Source organism: Candoia aspera, chromosome 9, assembly GCF_035149785.1.
Source record: "Candoia aspera isolate rCanAsp1 chromosome 9, rCanAsp1.hap2, whole genome shotgun sequence".
In the NCBI taxonomy this organism is placed as follows: domain Eukaryota; kingdom Metazoa; phylum Chordata; class Lepidosauria; order Squamata; family Boidae; genus Candoia; species Candoia aspera.
In genome coordinates, this window is record NC_086161.1 from 22,536,871 (window position 1) to 22,551,804 (window position 14,934).

General features: G+C 47.0%; 2 protein-coding genes across 2 annotated transcripts in view; both read right to left on the reverse strand.

Moving 5' to 3' along the window:
• The window catches only part of GPAT4 (glycerol-3-phosphate acyltransferase 4), a 37,276-nt gene extending 36,264 nt beyond the window's left edge, over positions 1–1,012 (reverse strand). Inside the window, exon 1 of the mRNA XM_063311503.1 lies at positions 890–1,012. The gene's annotated coding sequence lies outside the window, so the exon portion shown is untranslated. The remainder of the gene's footprint in view (positions 1–889) is intronic.
• The window catches only part of LOC134502860 (myoferlin-like), a 125,851-nt gene that overhangs the window by 15,650 nt on the left and 95,267 nt on the right, over positions 1–14,934 (reverse strand). Inside the window, exon 50 of the mRNA XM_063311380.1 lies at positions 890–1,196. Within this exon, the coding sequence (XP_063167450.1) occupies positions 890–1,196 (307 nt within the window). The remainder of the gene's footprint in view (positions 1–889; positions 1,197–14,934) is intronic.

Consider the following 14,934-nt stretch of genomic DNA (forward strand, 5'->3'; position numbering starts at 1 on the left):
TGCCCATGAAGGAAAAAGTCCCATAAACTACTACTTTAGTTATTGGAGCCAATTAAAATACTTCACAACATCATGCAAGGTTCTGAGTTCCCCAGAAGCTGGTATCAGGCCAGATGTGCCCCGAATCAAAGAAGAGGTCAGAAAGAAAGAAAAAAGGTATAAAGGTTAGCCCAGATTTTTTAAGATTGCTTAAGTTGCTTGCTTTTGGTCAGTGTTATTGAGATTACCCTCCCCTGCATTTTGAACATTAAGAATAATCTAAAGTAGTGTTTCTCAACATCAGCAACTTGAAGATGCATGGACCTCAACTCCCAGATTTCCCCAGCCAGCATGCTTGAAGAAGTCTGGCTGGGGAATTCTGGGAATTGAAGTCCACAGCTCTTAAAAGTTGCCCAGGGTGAAAAACACTGCTCTGGAGCAACGGGATCGTTCTTTTTACAAGGTGGATGGATGACATTCTAGAGGGGACGGACTCGTCCCTGGGGGAGCTGGGGGTGTTGGCGACCGACAGGAAGCTCAGGCGTGGGCTGGTCCATGAAGTCACGAAGAGTCGGAAGCAACTGAACAAATAAACAACAAAATTTTCTGCAGGAGGGCAGGAGCTGGGGATTCCTCTTCCTCCCGTTTTTCGCCCAACCCTCTGAGGTATCAGGGGCCGAGAGGGAGGGGCTGACCCAACCGCCCTCTGGTGCCGTCATGTCCACAACAACCCTGCGAGGTAGGCCGGGTGGGCGAGACGGGCCTAACCGCATCCAGGGCGGAGCGTGGGCTTCAGGCCGGCTCTCCCCACCGACGTTCCGGACGAATTCACCGCTGGAGAAAAGCGACGCCCACCCCCAAGCCCCCTGGGCGACGGCCGCAAGGGGCGTGGCCGGGGCGGGTCACTCACCTGCCGCTGCCCTCTCGCCGGGCCCCACCCCCACCAGGCCGCGGCTGAGGAGACGGACGCGCCGCCGTCGGAGCTCGAGTCGCGAGGGAGACGCTCGGGCCAGGGCGCATGCGCGCTCAGCCGCCAACGTCACCGCGTCGCAGAAGCGTGGAAGGGGCTGGTCTTCAGGCAGCGCCGGGCCCGGCCATGCCCCATTGCTCCACCCCTTCGGCCTTGGCGTCCCGCCTCCTCCCTCCTCCCACTCCAGCTGTGTCGCTCCCTCCCGGCTGCCAATCGGAGCTCGGCTAATGGGGCACGGACTCCGCGCCTGCGCAGAGGAATTCCCCCTCAGGTCCCGCACATCCCTTTCTTCCTTGCTTCCGACAGACACGTCAACTGTGCGGAGGGGGGGGGGGAACGGGCGGTGGCGACCTACGCATGCGCCTTGTGGGGAAACGTGACTTGAGGTCCCGCCCTCCACCCTTTTGGCCAATAAGAAAGCCGTAATTATTTTTATATCGCTCTAAAGCTGCAGGAGCTTTAAATCTTTAAATGGCCTCATTAAAAAACTTCTTTTTGTTACTTGTTCCTTTACCCGAGAGCAGTGTTTCTCAACCTTGGCAACTTTAAGAGGTGTGGACTTCAACACCCAGAATTCCCCAGCCGGCTGGGGAATTCTGGGAGTTGAAGTCCACACCTCTTAAAGTTGCCAAGGTTGAGAAACACTGCTAATGTGTTGTGGTTTAGTTCTTTGTGTGAATGTATATAGTGTGGTTCCTAGATCACGGCCTGTGGGATTATTTGCAGTTTAGCGTGATGCTTATCATTTATTTATCATGAGCGAGGCTCATTCGTCATTTAGGGATTAGTATGATGTCACTACATAAAAATATTTTTAGTATATATATTTTATTGGTATAACAGCCAGAGGATAAAGTACAGCCAAAAATATAGCAGTGCTAGTAATAGCAGAAATGAATATATAGAATAATGAATGAATGACTGAGATTTGTAGAAATTAAAAATATATCCATAAAATGTTAATACTGCATAGAACGAGCTCAATCCTTTAACATATTATTAAATTTAGCCATCTATTGCTTCTCAGTTTTGATACAATGTTATTTTTATAGTATACTTAGATTCTTAATGTTCTATTACTTAGGTCCCTTAATGTACCTAAGAGAGAAGGAAAAAAAGTGGATATTCTATTAATATTAACTACAGTTTTGGATATTGTTACAAGCATTATCATTATTTGACATTCTTTAAAATTAAATATGAATATATAATGAAAACATGAAGGAAGAGCATACATCAAGGTCTTTGTTTTACAATAAAAGTTTCAACCTAAGTTACTTATTAAAATGTCTACTGTGTTGTTGCATGGTGCAAATGTATGTATATGCATATGCATATGCATATATACATATATGAATATAAATGTATGTATTTTGGTAACTGTTAATAAAAGAAAAACAAATGAAATATATTTAGCAATTTTGAAATACTAAAAAATAAAATAAAGGGCAAAAAAGTGGGGAAAATGGGAAAAATAAGCAAGAAAAGTAGAGAAGCTGTTGAGTACATAATAATAATTTATTAAACTTGTATGCCACCTCACTCTCAATAACTCTGGACGTCTCACAATCAAAGTAATTACAATAAAACATACAAAATAAAGATGCATTATGTTTTAGGATCTTCATATGATCTTCAGCCAACAACAAAAAAGAAAACAGACCTTAACACCATCATTTGCTATGGTATGTCCTAGGGAAGCACTTCATACATAGTTGGGCTGTTCAACTTTTTAGTTTAGATCAGTGTTTTTCCAACTCAGCAACTTTAAGTCTCTGGGAGAGAATTCTGGGAGTTGACATCTACACATCTTAAAGTTGCCGAGCTGGAAAAACACTGGTTTAGATTCTCCAAATATTAAAGTATTTAATCACCCGAGCCTTTTATTTTCATTTTAACGCTGACTCTGGTGCAGAATAAAATACATGCCAGATTTTCTCTTACATTTCTCAAAATTGGCATTCAGTTTCTTTGGCTGAAACTAGAACCTTTAAAAGGTGTTTTTAGTTAACTGGGAGAAAAACTCTAAGCCACTAAGCCGAGACTAACTTGCACCATCTTTTCCTTTCACACTAATTTCCTAGCAAGTAGATAAGTAGGCTATTAGTGTCATGTTCACCGTTCCAATGTTGCTGGTACATCGTAACGTTTTGCATGTCATTTGGCTGATGCGTGTTTCGTCTGAGAGGGGAGGAGGATTCCATCTTGTGGGATTGTTATATGTTAGCAGCTGGATTGGAATGTGTTTGGGTTATCTCATGTGTTCAAGGTTCCTTTCCCAGGACATCAGCAGGGCGAGGGGAGGGTTTACGTTTGAGCCGAGGGTTTTTAGTTTGTATTTGGCGCGCTTTTGCTCATTCTCAGCTTTCTCTGTATTTGCATACTATTCTTTAATAAATCAGATATCATTAAGTTCCTGCTTGTGAGTCTGAGTCTATTAGAGTAGGCAATCATTACATAAAGCTGAGAATCTCAAAAAATTTTCCATTAGCCCCTTTCCAGATTTATTTTGTGAGGGAGAAGTGCTAGTGATGAGCAGACCAAATCCCCAAACCACGGAAAGCGAGGAATCGAGCGAGGGGGAACCCGACTCCACAGTGATAAGAACGGAGAGGGTCCCTCCTCGAGAGCTCTCAGAAGTTCGAGAGGGGTCGAGCTCCAGCCTAGGAGAAGAGGAGGTTGGAGGTAAAAGAGCCCCTGAACCGACTGGTGAGTCGCCAGGCAAGATGATCACCTGGGATGAAACACAGGAACCCCTACCAGGGACGTCCAAAACACCTTGGAAGCAGCGATATCCGATGTCCCCAACCGTGGTGAGGCAGGAGGGAAAGGATATGTGTATGATATCTGATTTATTAAAGAATAGTATGCAAATACAGAGAAAGCTGAGAATGAGCAAAAGCGCGCCAAATACAAACTAAAAACCCTCGGCACAAACGTAATCCCCCCCCTCGCCCGGCCGTTGCAAACTCCCCCCCGCCCCCCCAGGTGCTGGTAACCGTTTTCTACTGATCCTGGGAAAGTAACCTTGAACACATGAGATAACCCAAACACATTCCAAACCAGCAGCCAACAGATAACGACTCCCTGAGATGGAATCCTCCTCCCTTCCGAGATCAAACACGTATCAGGTAAATGACATGCGAAACATTACGATGTACCAGCAACATTGAAACGGTGAACATGACACCGGGAGGGGAGGAGAGAGGAGTCTAGTAATAGGCATTCAACTCCTTCTTTGCCCCCACCTTCCCCGAGGAAAGGAGTAGGACCCGGCACAGAGAGTAGGCAAGGGTGCCGAGGGTGAGAATTTCAAGGTCTCCTCCTCGAGAGCGGAGATCCCTGGGAGCTAAAAGGAAGCCCGACTGCCCAGCTGTGGCGAAGGGACCGCCCGGAGTGGGGGTTAAGGACTTTACCGTTAAATTTGATGGACATCCAACTAAGCTATCGTTCTTCCTTACCAATGCAAGGAGTTATATGGATGAATGGGAACCATATTTTCCTTCAGAAAGAGCCAAGATTAATGCCATTGCCACTAAGCTGTAGGGGTGGGCTGCCGATTGGTATGTGCAGTTATGTCAATAGGATGCCCCTGAGCTGGAGGAGTTCGAAGAATTCCTGTGGGCGTTGAAACTACACTTTGAAGACCCGTTAGCTAAAGAAAGAGCAAAATGGGCACTGAGGGAGCTTTGCCAGGGGCCACGATCGGTGGCAGACTACGCTCTGGAATTTAAGGCTTTGGCTGGGAAGGTTGAGGATTGGTCCCAATCCACATTAATAGAACTTTTTAAGGACGGTCTGAATACGGAGGTCCTGAGGTGGTCACTCGGCAGGGACGACCCAGTTACCCTGTATGAATGGATACAGCTGGCAGGGAGGGCTGAGCATGCCCATGAAACCTTCGCTCACAGGAAGGTGATGAGATATTCCGGGCTCAGAAAGGGTTCCCGCACTGCTGCGCCCACTGGAAAGTCCAGTCAACGTGCCTGGGAGGAGGAGAGGGAGCGCCGCTATGCGAAAGGGCAATGCCTCCGATGTGGGAAGGAAGGTCACCGAGCGGCGGCGTGCCCAAAGGGCAAGACCGATGATCGTTCGGGGAAGCCGACGGGGAAATCTCCCTCCCTACCCAGGAAAATGAAGGCAGCCATGGCTGAAACTGAAGTGGAGGAGGTTCCTTACTTTGGGGGCGAGGGGGAGACCGATCTACACCAGTCGGCGGGAAATGCCAGCCACCTGCTCTAAAGAGCGCCTGTGGGCAGGTGGTGGAGGATGGGTGCAAACATATTTCGGTGAGTGCCAACTATCCCACACTGACCGTTAAAGTGAAGTTAGGCTCCTGCACAAGAACCGTTGAAGTTTGGGCATTGATCGATTCAGGGTGTTCGCGTTGCTTGACGCACCCTGATGTGGTGGCTGCTTTGGAGTTACCCAGCTTTCCACTGCAACGTCCCATGATTTTCACCCAGCTGGATGGTTCTACGGCGGGGGGGAAACCAGTCACCCATTTCACGGGCATGGTGGCATTGCAAATGGGCAGCCACCGTGAGGGGCTGCCGTTTGTGGTGGTGCCTGTGGGGCATCCCTTAATCATTCTGGGGATTCCTTGGTTGGTCCAACAAAACCCATATATAAATTGGGTGCACAGGACTTTGACTTTTGGGGATGGTTTCTATCAAGCCCCTGGGGAGGATGATGCTCCGGAGGCTGCAGTGGGGAGGGCAGCGGCAGCAACCTCGCATTTCACTGTCACACCACTGGAGGGTTTGCCAGAGCAATACCAAAGCTTTGCAGATGTGTTTGGTGAGAAAGAAGCGGACCAACTTCCACCCCATCGAAAAACTGACTGTGCGATAGAGTTGGTCCCCGATGCTCAACTGCTCAAACCAAAAATCTATGCCATGACGCAAAAGGAACTGGTGGCATTGAGGGAGTTTGTGGACAAAAACTTGGCCAGGGGTTTTATTGAACCAGCAAATTTGCCAGTGGGCGCCCCGTCTTGTTTCAAGCGAAGAAGGATGGGACATCGAGACTTTGTACAGATTACCGTGGATTAAATGCGGTCTCGATATTAAACAAATATCCTCTGCCATTAATAAAAGACATGTTAGCACATCTGGCTAAGGGGAAAATCTTCTCTAAGCTGGATTTGTGGGAAGTCTATTTCCGTATCTGCATACGGGAGGGGGATGAATGGAAGACTGCTTTCAATTGTCCACTGGGTTCTTTTCAGTATAAAGTTTTGCCTTTTTGGTTGGCGGGGGCACCAGGGGTGTTCATGCAATTGATCAATGAAGTGTTACATGAACATCTGTTCAAGGGTGTACTGGTCTATTTGGATGATGTTTTGATTTATACTGAAACGGAGGAGGAACATGAGCGCTTGGTGAAACAGGTGCTTAGCAAACTGAGAAAGGCTGAGCTTTATGCTAAGCTTTCTAAGTGTGAATTTCATCAGACTCAGCTTGACTACCTGGGGTACAGGATCTCTGACAAGGGCATTGAAATGGATCCTGTGAAGATTCAAGCTATTTTGGGGTGGGAGTGCCCGCGTACCTGCAGGCAGCTCCAAAGTTTTCTTGGGTTTTCCAACTATTACCCCCAATTCATCCAGGGGTTCGCAGAAATTGCATTGCCTCTCACTGACTTGTTACGTACGAAGGTAAAGCTCAATTGGACACCTGAATGCCAGTTGGCTTTTGACAAACTTAAAAGCCTGTTCACTGCTGAACCCATTCTTCAACACCCTGATCCCACTAAACCCTTTGTGGTTCAAGTGGATGCTTCCGATTTCTCAGTTGGAGCACTCTTGCTGCAAGCGGATGCTGATGACCACCTGAAGCCGTGTGCGTATCTGTCCCGAAAATTTTCTGAGATGGAAAGGCGATGGCATGTTTGGGAGAAAGAAGCTTTTGCAGTCAAGGCTGCTTTGGAGGCATGGCGCCACCTCTTAGAGGGGGCTAAATGTCCTTTTGAGATTTGGACGGACCATAAAAATTTGGAAGCGCTCAGCACGCCCCGTAAGCTCAGTCCTAAGCAGATCCGCTGGGCTCAATTTTTCAGTCGCTTTGACTTTAAGTTAAAATTCATTCCAGGCAAGAAAAACTTCCTAGCTGATGTGCTTTCCCATCTACCCCAGGATTCGGTCCAGGCACCTGACGTTGTGGGTACAGTGTGGACAGCACCCCAATTGGGGTTGCAAGCTGTCACACGCAGTCAGACTCGTGCGCAGCTGCCCCCAGCTTTGGTTTCACCAGCTGGGGGAAGGACGCCAATTCCCTCGCAATTGCAACAACAGTTCCTGCTAGAGCTGAAATCTGACACTTGGTTGCAAGCGAATAGGGACAATGTTACATTTGACAGAGGCTTAGCTTGGAAGCAAAACCGCCTCTATGTCCCTGACAGTTTGCGAAGGGAAATTTTGATTAGGTCTCATGATGATAAAGTGGCTGGTCATTTTGGGTTTGTCAAAACCTTGCATCTGGTACGCTGCCAATTTTGGTGGCCCACATTGAGACATGATGTAAAAAGTGATGTTGCTTCTTGTCCTGTCTGTGCCATGTCAAAATGGAAGGGGGGCAAACTGCAAGGGCTGCTGCAGCCGGTGGCCAGCCCCTCCCGTCCTTGGGAGGAGGTTTCCATGGACTTCATTGTGGATTTGCCTCCTAGTCAGAGAAAGACTGTGATTTGGGTGGTAAAGGACTACTTTTCCAAGCAAGCCCATTTTATTCCATGTGCTTCCATTCCATCTGCGCAGCAATTGGCCCGCCTTTTTCTAATCCACATCTACCGGATTCACGGGAGCCCCTCCCGCTTGGATCACGGACCGCGGGACACAGTTCACTTCTCACTTTTGGAAGGCATTTTTGAAGCTGGTGGGCACCAAGCAGGTGTTGTCCACTGCGTCGCATCCGGAGACTGACGGATCTACGGAGGCTCTTAATTCGACCCTGGAGCAATTTTTGAGGGCATTTGTCAACTATCAGCAGGATAATTGGGTTGATCTGCTACCTTTTGCTGAGGTGGCTTATAACAACGCCGTCCATCAGAGCACAGGGCACACCCCTTTCCATACTGTTTTTGGGTGGGATTTTGTTCCCATTCCTGAGTTGCCTCAACCCCCCACACAGCCCTGCTCTGCTTCTGATTGGGCTGCTCAACTGGCTGATTCGTGGCCAGTGATTCAGCAGGCGTTGGCTGATGCCCAATCTGCCTATAAGCTGCACGCTGATAAACGACGAGCCCTTCAACCTGCTTTTAAAGTTGGTGATAAGGTCTACCTTTCCACTAAGTTCATTAAGTCCCCTCAGCCCTCGAAGAAGTTAGCTCTTAAGTTTGTTGGACCTTTTCCCATTGTGGGAGTTGTTAACCCTGTCACGTTTAAACTAGATTTGCCACACAATCTGAAACGTTTACATCCTGTTTTTCATTGCAGCTTACTCAAGCCTGTCAACCACTCCGATCATTGGCATCCACAACCCCCACCTCCTGCTCCGATCATGATTGACGGACAGCAACATTTTGAGGTGAAGGAGGTCCTTGATTCTCGCCGACTACGTGGCACTCTGCAGTACCTTATTCGGTGGAAGCACTTTCCCCACCCTGAGTGGGTGTCTGCCCATGATGTACAATCTCCTCTTTTAGTTCGACGCTTTCATCTAGCTTATCCTCTCAAACCTGCTCCTTAATGTTTTTTGGGGGGCGGTATGTCATGTTCACCGTTCCAATGTTGCCGGTACATCGTAACGTTTCGCATGTCATTTGGCTGATGCATGTTTCGTCTGGGAGGGGAGGAGGATTCCATCTCGTGGGCTTGTTATATGTTAGCAGCTGGATTGGAATGTGTTTGGGTTATCTTGTGTGTTCAAGGTTCCTTCCCCAGGACATCAGCAGAAACGGTTACCAGCACCTGGGGGGGGGGGGGGCGGAGTTTGCAACGGCCGGGTGAGGGGAGGGATTACGTTTGTGCCGAGGGTTTTTAGTTTGTATTTGGCGTGTTTTTGCTCATTCTCAGCTTTCTCTGTATTTGCATACTATTCTTTAATAAATCAGATATCATTAAGTTCCTGCTTGTGAGTCTGAGTCTATTAGAGTAGGCAATCATTACAATTAGATAGTAGGTGACTCTAAATTGTTTCTATATTTTTCTTTTCACTTCTGCCTGGAGGACCCTTGAAGAAGGCAAATTGGCCCCACTGAGGTAGTCTGAGTTGATAAAAAATCTGCTGACTTCTCCTAATTCTGCATAATGGGTAGATTTGAATTACTAATACATGCTTAGAAGGGATGAAATATCAGCGTACCCTGAAGACCAAAGTGAAAAAGGGGTTGTGCCCACCTGAGTGACCCTTACCTGGAACAGAAGGGACCACATTTGCTTGCTGCCAGAACAAGCCAATGGAACAGCGTGTTCTCTGGACTGGAAAGCCTTTTCTTTCAACTGTTCTCTCTTGGCTCAAGGAAGACAGCTGTCATTTCAGGTTGCTGCCTTTCCTGTCAGGCTTCCAGTTAATCACGCCAGCAGAAAATATGAGAATTTGGGCCCCATGACCCAAGGACAGAGATTCCAGGTTACCAGCCAGCTAAAGGTGGAGGAGATGGAAAGGACATGGGTGAACATGGATTTTCCTGGCAACGCATCAATCTCTTTGTAAAGAATAGGAAGCCATTTTTACTGTGTTTAAAACACTGTTTTAGAAAACAAAGCCCATGATTCCCAGTTCTGTTTTGTGGCGTAGGCAGTTGGGGTGCTGGGATTCTGTTGCCCACCAATCATAAAGTTTCCCTCCCAAATGAACTCTGCTCCCAGTGACTACATGCACAGATCAAGGTTATGTTCTTGGCAGGGATGTGGAAGTAGCAATTTGCCATGTTTGTCCTCAATGTTCTGTTTAACTATCTACGGTAGATTAGCCTATAGCCCTAAAATTTCTGGGTGGTCTCTCATCCAGATCTGAACTTAGCTTAGTTTTTCTGAGGTCAACCAAGGTCAGCTAGACGCTGCCATTTGTAGTAACAGGAAGTAAAAAAAAAAAGCAAAACAGCAGTGAAATTATAACAACCTGCCACATCAACTCATCAGCTGGTTCTGCCCCTGATCTGCTGAGTTGGGAACCTTTTTCTTGTATGTGACTCCAGAACTCATCACAGCAGTTCTGTAAAATTGGCCAAATTAATGCTTTCCCTCTCTTTGAAGTGGGGTTGGGGTCGGTTCATGGATTTCTACGATTGAACCCAAAATTCCAGAACTCAATTTCAGAACTCAAAATTTACTCCCTTAGTTTTTCCATCAGCTGTTAACAGAGCAATCAAACAGTCAGGCTGCAATTAATAATTATTTGGGCATCTTTGGGAAGGCTTCTGACCTTTAAGATGGCCTAAGGATAATTTTGAATTAAATCTTGCTCTCAGTTTTGCTCACAAGGCCAGGCAAAAATCCAGGGGCACTTTGGAGTGTTGGCTGAGAAGAAGCATGCAGAGGTGCATTTTTATGAATGTCATTGGTTTTACAGATAGAGACCCACATCGAGAAACTGGACTTTAGAACCCTGGGCCGTGTTGAAAGAACGTGCTAGGGCCTCAACCCAGCAAGTAAACTTTGGTGATTAAATTTGCAAGCTCAGCTTGCTGAGCTGTCGGCCCGTCAGTAAAATAGCATTTGGAAAATGTAACAGAATGGAGCTAAATTGGAGGGTGGGGGGAGTCGCGGGGAGAAGCTGGCAGAAGAAAAATTGAGTTGAAAAATGGACTGGATCCTGCCAGGAAATGTTTCGGAGAAAAAAGAACCCTTCAAAATGCCCCCAAAGCATCTTGATGGGGGAGGCAAGTGGCCAGCGGCTCAGAATGCTGGGGACTGCTCAGTTCTATGCTCCCCCCCCTAGCTTCCTGGTCACATGATCTAGAGCAGAGTGTACACAGCTGTAATGGTATGTGGGAAAGACCTTGGGAGACTGGGCAAAGAGATGCTGCCTAGGGAATGGTCAGATAAGAGGGGACATGCCAACCTAGCAGTTTGAAAACATGCCAATGTGAGCAGATTAATAGGTACCGCTTTGGCGGGCAGGTAACGGCATTCCGTTTAGTCATGCCAGCCACATGACCACGGAAGTGTCTACGGACAAATGCCGGCTCTTTGGCTTTGAAACGGAGATGAGCACCGCCCCCTAGAGTCGGACACGACCGGACTTAATGTCAAGGGAAACCTTTACCTTTACCTAAAGGAGACAGTGGGAGATTTGTACTTTCAGACTTGCAAGATTCTGTCAATGTAGCTTTACAATAACGTAGAATTAGCTTATCTGGTTGTGTTTCCTGTCTGGTCTACCAGGTAAGGCTGACGACAGCACACTCGGGGCTTCCCAGTATATTCCATACAGGTAGGTTGCAACGAGTGCAAGTTCGAATAACACAGTGCAAATGGTAAATCGATACCCGGTTGCATTTAATGTGACCCAAAATTCAGTTAATGAGAGGCTAGTGTGTGCACAGTTGAGGCTGGAGCATGCGCAGTTGCTGTTGGGATTTTGGACGCTGCTAATCTTTGTGGGTGCAAGATGGAGAAAAGGAAGATTCTGTCTGTCAGCCTTCCCAGGTAGACCAGATGGGAAATACAACCAGATGAGCTAATTCTACTTTATTGTAAGGCTACATTGACAGAGTCTTGCAAGTCTGAGGGTACAAATCTCCTGCTGTCTCCTTTACAGCTGATCTGCTTCTGAATATTATCTTGCTTCCCAGGATTTGAAGAATGTTTCATCCCCCTTTGCCTAAGTAATTGTTCTCACATATTTCGGTCAAGGTCACCTCCCTTACTCTCTACACCCAGTCAGGCCACATTCTAACACAGAGCCTTACATCCTACATAGCCTTACGTCCTCCCCTCCCCCCACCCCATCCCTATCCAATTTGCTCTTAATTCACACATTCTAGCTTCATTTCTAGCAATGGTATAATGGGAGCACATGTTCAGTTGCTTTCCTAAATTGATAAGCCCAGGGGCAATGTGGAAAACAGGTGCAATTGCCTGACTGGATGGCCGACATGGACAGCAGAAAGATTAAAATAATATTTACAAACTCGCATTTACATAACCCAATGCATACTTGTTCCTGCCTCACTCCCAGTCTGCTGGATGGCTTTGGGCCAGCCCAAATCTCTCAGCCCGATCTCCATCACAGGATGGCTCTCCTTGGCGACCAGCAGAAAAGCCACCTTAAGTTCTCCAGAAGAAAGATGGGAAATTAATTTCTGAGCATCCGAAGTGCTATTCAGAGGCGGGAAGCCATCAGTTCCCTCTGTGTGGTTGAACCACAATGTTGGCATGGACGAAAGGAAGAGATGCTGGCAGCTACAGCTCTGGACCGCCAGAAGGTTTGGTGCCCCCAGCCCCCCCCCCCTCAAAAGGTAAAGACGTACCCAAATCACGCTTGGCTCCTGGGGACTGTATGGAGGGCTCTCAAGAGTTGTCTTGTTTCCCATTTAGATGGGCGTTCCTATGTACAGACCCTGGCACACTGATTGATTAATGCCCTCACTAGTTCCTCGTCTGGGCTGGCTTGATGAAGAAGACATGGATGCATCTCTGGGGTTTTAAGTTTGCACACAACCATCTAGTTAGTTATTTCTTGTCGTGTTTCTTTGTTCCTGATAGGACTTTCAACTTTTCCTGCTTTCTGGTGTTTTTTGACCATTAACTTGTAATTGATTAGATTAGGGTCTTTGCTGGCTGGGGAATTCTGGGAATTGAAGTCCACACATCTTAAAGTTCCTGAGGTTGAGAAACACTGGATTAGATCCTTTTACTGCCAGCGGAGTCGCTGAGTTGCATTTTCTTCCTGTGAGCATCTCTTCTGATTGTCTTATTCTTTCCTTGCTTTCACTCAGTTGAAGCTGTTGAATACTGTTTGTGATCTCTGGCCACAAACAAACGTTATCAGTCTGGAAGAGGTTTGCCTCTACATTCTTTTGAGATGTTTTTCCAACTTCCTTGTCGGAGCCTTGGGATTTCTTTGTGGTCTCCCTTCCACTTACTAACCAGATGTGAACCTGCTTCACCTTTCTGAGATCAGTCAAAGACAGTTAGCTGGGGCCACTGAGGACAACAAGCCTTTTATTATTTTTTTTAAGCAGCTAGCAAAAAGACACACAGGTATGAGGGAAAAAATGTCCCCAAGTTCCAAGGACTCCAAAGACCAAGCATTCAGCTGGTTAATCTATCCTAGCAGATATATCTGCTGTCAACAGCAGAAGGTTTAATTTTACCTCCCAAGCCAATGTCAAGAATACAGGAGCCGGGGCAGGAATTGTGGAGGGGAAGAGAGAAAAAGGAAGCAGACTCAACTGTAAGAAATTACACAGAGAGGGGTCGCTGAAAAAACTTGGAAACAAGAGGCCAAGACCTCTGCATGTCCAAGTGGCCTTGGATGGAATGGAATGCACCACGCAGGGCTCCAAAGCTTTTGGCTGGCTCCCAGCTTCTCGGATATGAGCCATCCACGACAGAAGCCCTGCTCTGAATACCACAGGCATCGCTTCTAAAAAGAGTGGCGGGTCACGCATCTGCGTCATGGCAAGCACCGAACAGAAGACGGGAAGGTCACCTTTGTGTTCTTAATGCCAGCCTGCAGGACTGTCCTGAAAGAGGGAGGTAAGAAGAGGTCAAAAGATGCTGTAATCGCCCACCCTCGCCCTTTTGACTCCCGCCTTCTGACACGTGTCTTCTGAAACCAGAAGGGGAGCACGTATCGCTCTACTGATCAGCCTCATATCCCATCACAAGCCACGATGAACCAAGGAGTGGGAAACCTAGTGTAGAGGCTGTGTGGCACATCTACTTGGGTGTGTAAAAATAAGGGTAGGATGCAGAGGTCTGAAACTAAAGAGGACCTGAAATATTTAAAGAGGAACTAGAGAACTCTGGCTAGACCACAAGGGCTGGTTCACACAAAATGCTAAACACTTGATCCGCATTAACAAAAAAACAGTTACATCCATGTAACATCTCTGTGCAATACCTCATTGAGCCACCAGGGGCAGAATTTCCTGTAGATTCCACTTTATTGCCCCATTTTCCATATTGAGATGGCAGTACCTCACTGAGGTGGCTACCAGGGGCAGGATTTCCTATGAATTTCATTAAAGGTAAAGGTAAAGGTTTCCCTTGACATTAAGTCCAGTCGTGTCCGACTCTAGGGGGCAGTGCTCATCTCCGTTTCAAAGCCGAAGAGCCGGCATTTGTCTGTAGACCCTTCCGTGGTCATGTGGCCAGCATGACTACATGGAACGCTGTTACCTGCCCGCCGAAGCGGTACCTATTAATCTACTCACATTTGCATGTTTTCGAACTGCTAGGTTTGGCAGGAGCTGGGGCTAGCAACGGGAGCTCACCCCGTCATGCGGATTCGAACCGCCGACTTTCCGACCTTCTGATCGGCAAGTTCAGCAGCTCAGCGGTTTAACCCGCAGTGCCACCGCATCCCATATGGATTTCATTACATCACCATATTTTCCATAAAAGGACTGCATTATCTCATTGAGCCACCAGGGGAAGTATTTCCTATAGATTTCTATGGTTTGCAGTCTCATGGAATCTATAGGAAATACTTCCCCTTGATAGCTCAAAGAGGTAATGCAGGTTCAATGGGTGAGATAGAGTAATATGATATAAAGTTCTGTATTTCCTGTAAATCCATTATGTTGCCCTATTTTGACCATACAGACTGCAATACATCATTGAGCCAATAGGGGCAGTATGTTCTATACCATTATAGTGCCCTATTGTGCCCATGGAGCCTGTAATACCTCAATTACCTCAATGGGAAACGTAAGTCAGTATAATGGAATCTATAGGAAATACTGCCACCTATTGGCTTAATTATATTGCCCTATTTTCCCCATTGAGCCTGCAGGGCCCAATATTTCCTATACTGTGTATAGTATTGCCATATTTCAACCATATAGCCTGTAATACATCACTGAGACATTAGGGG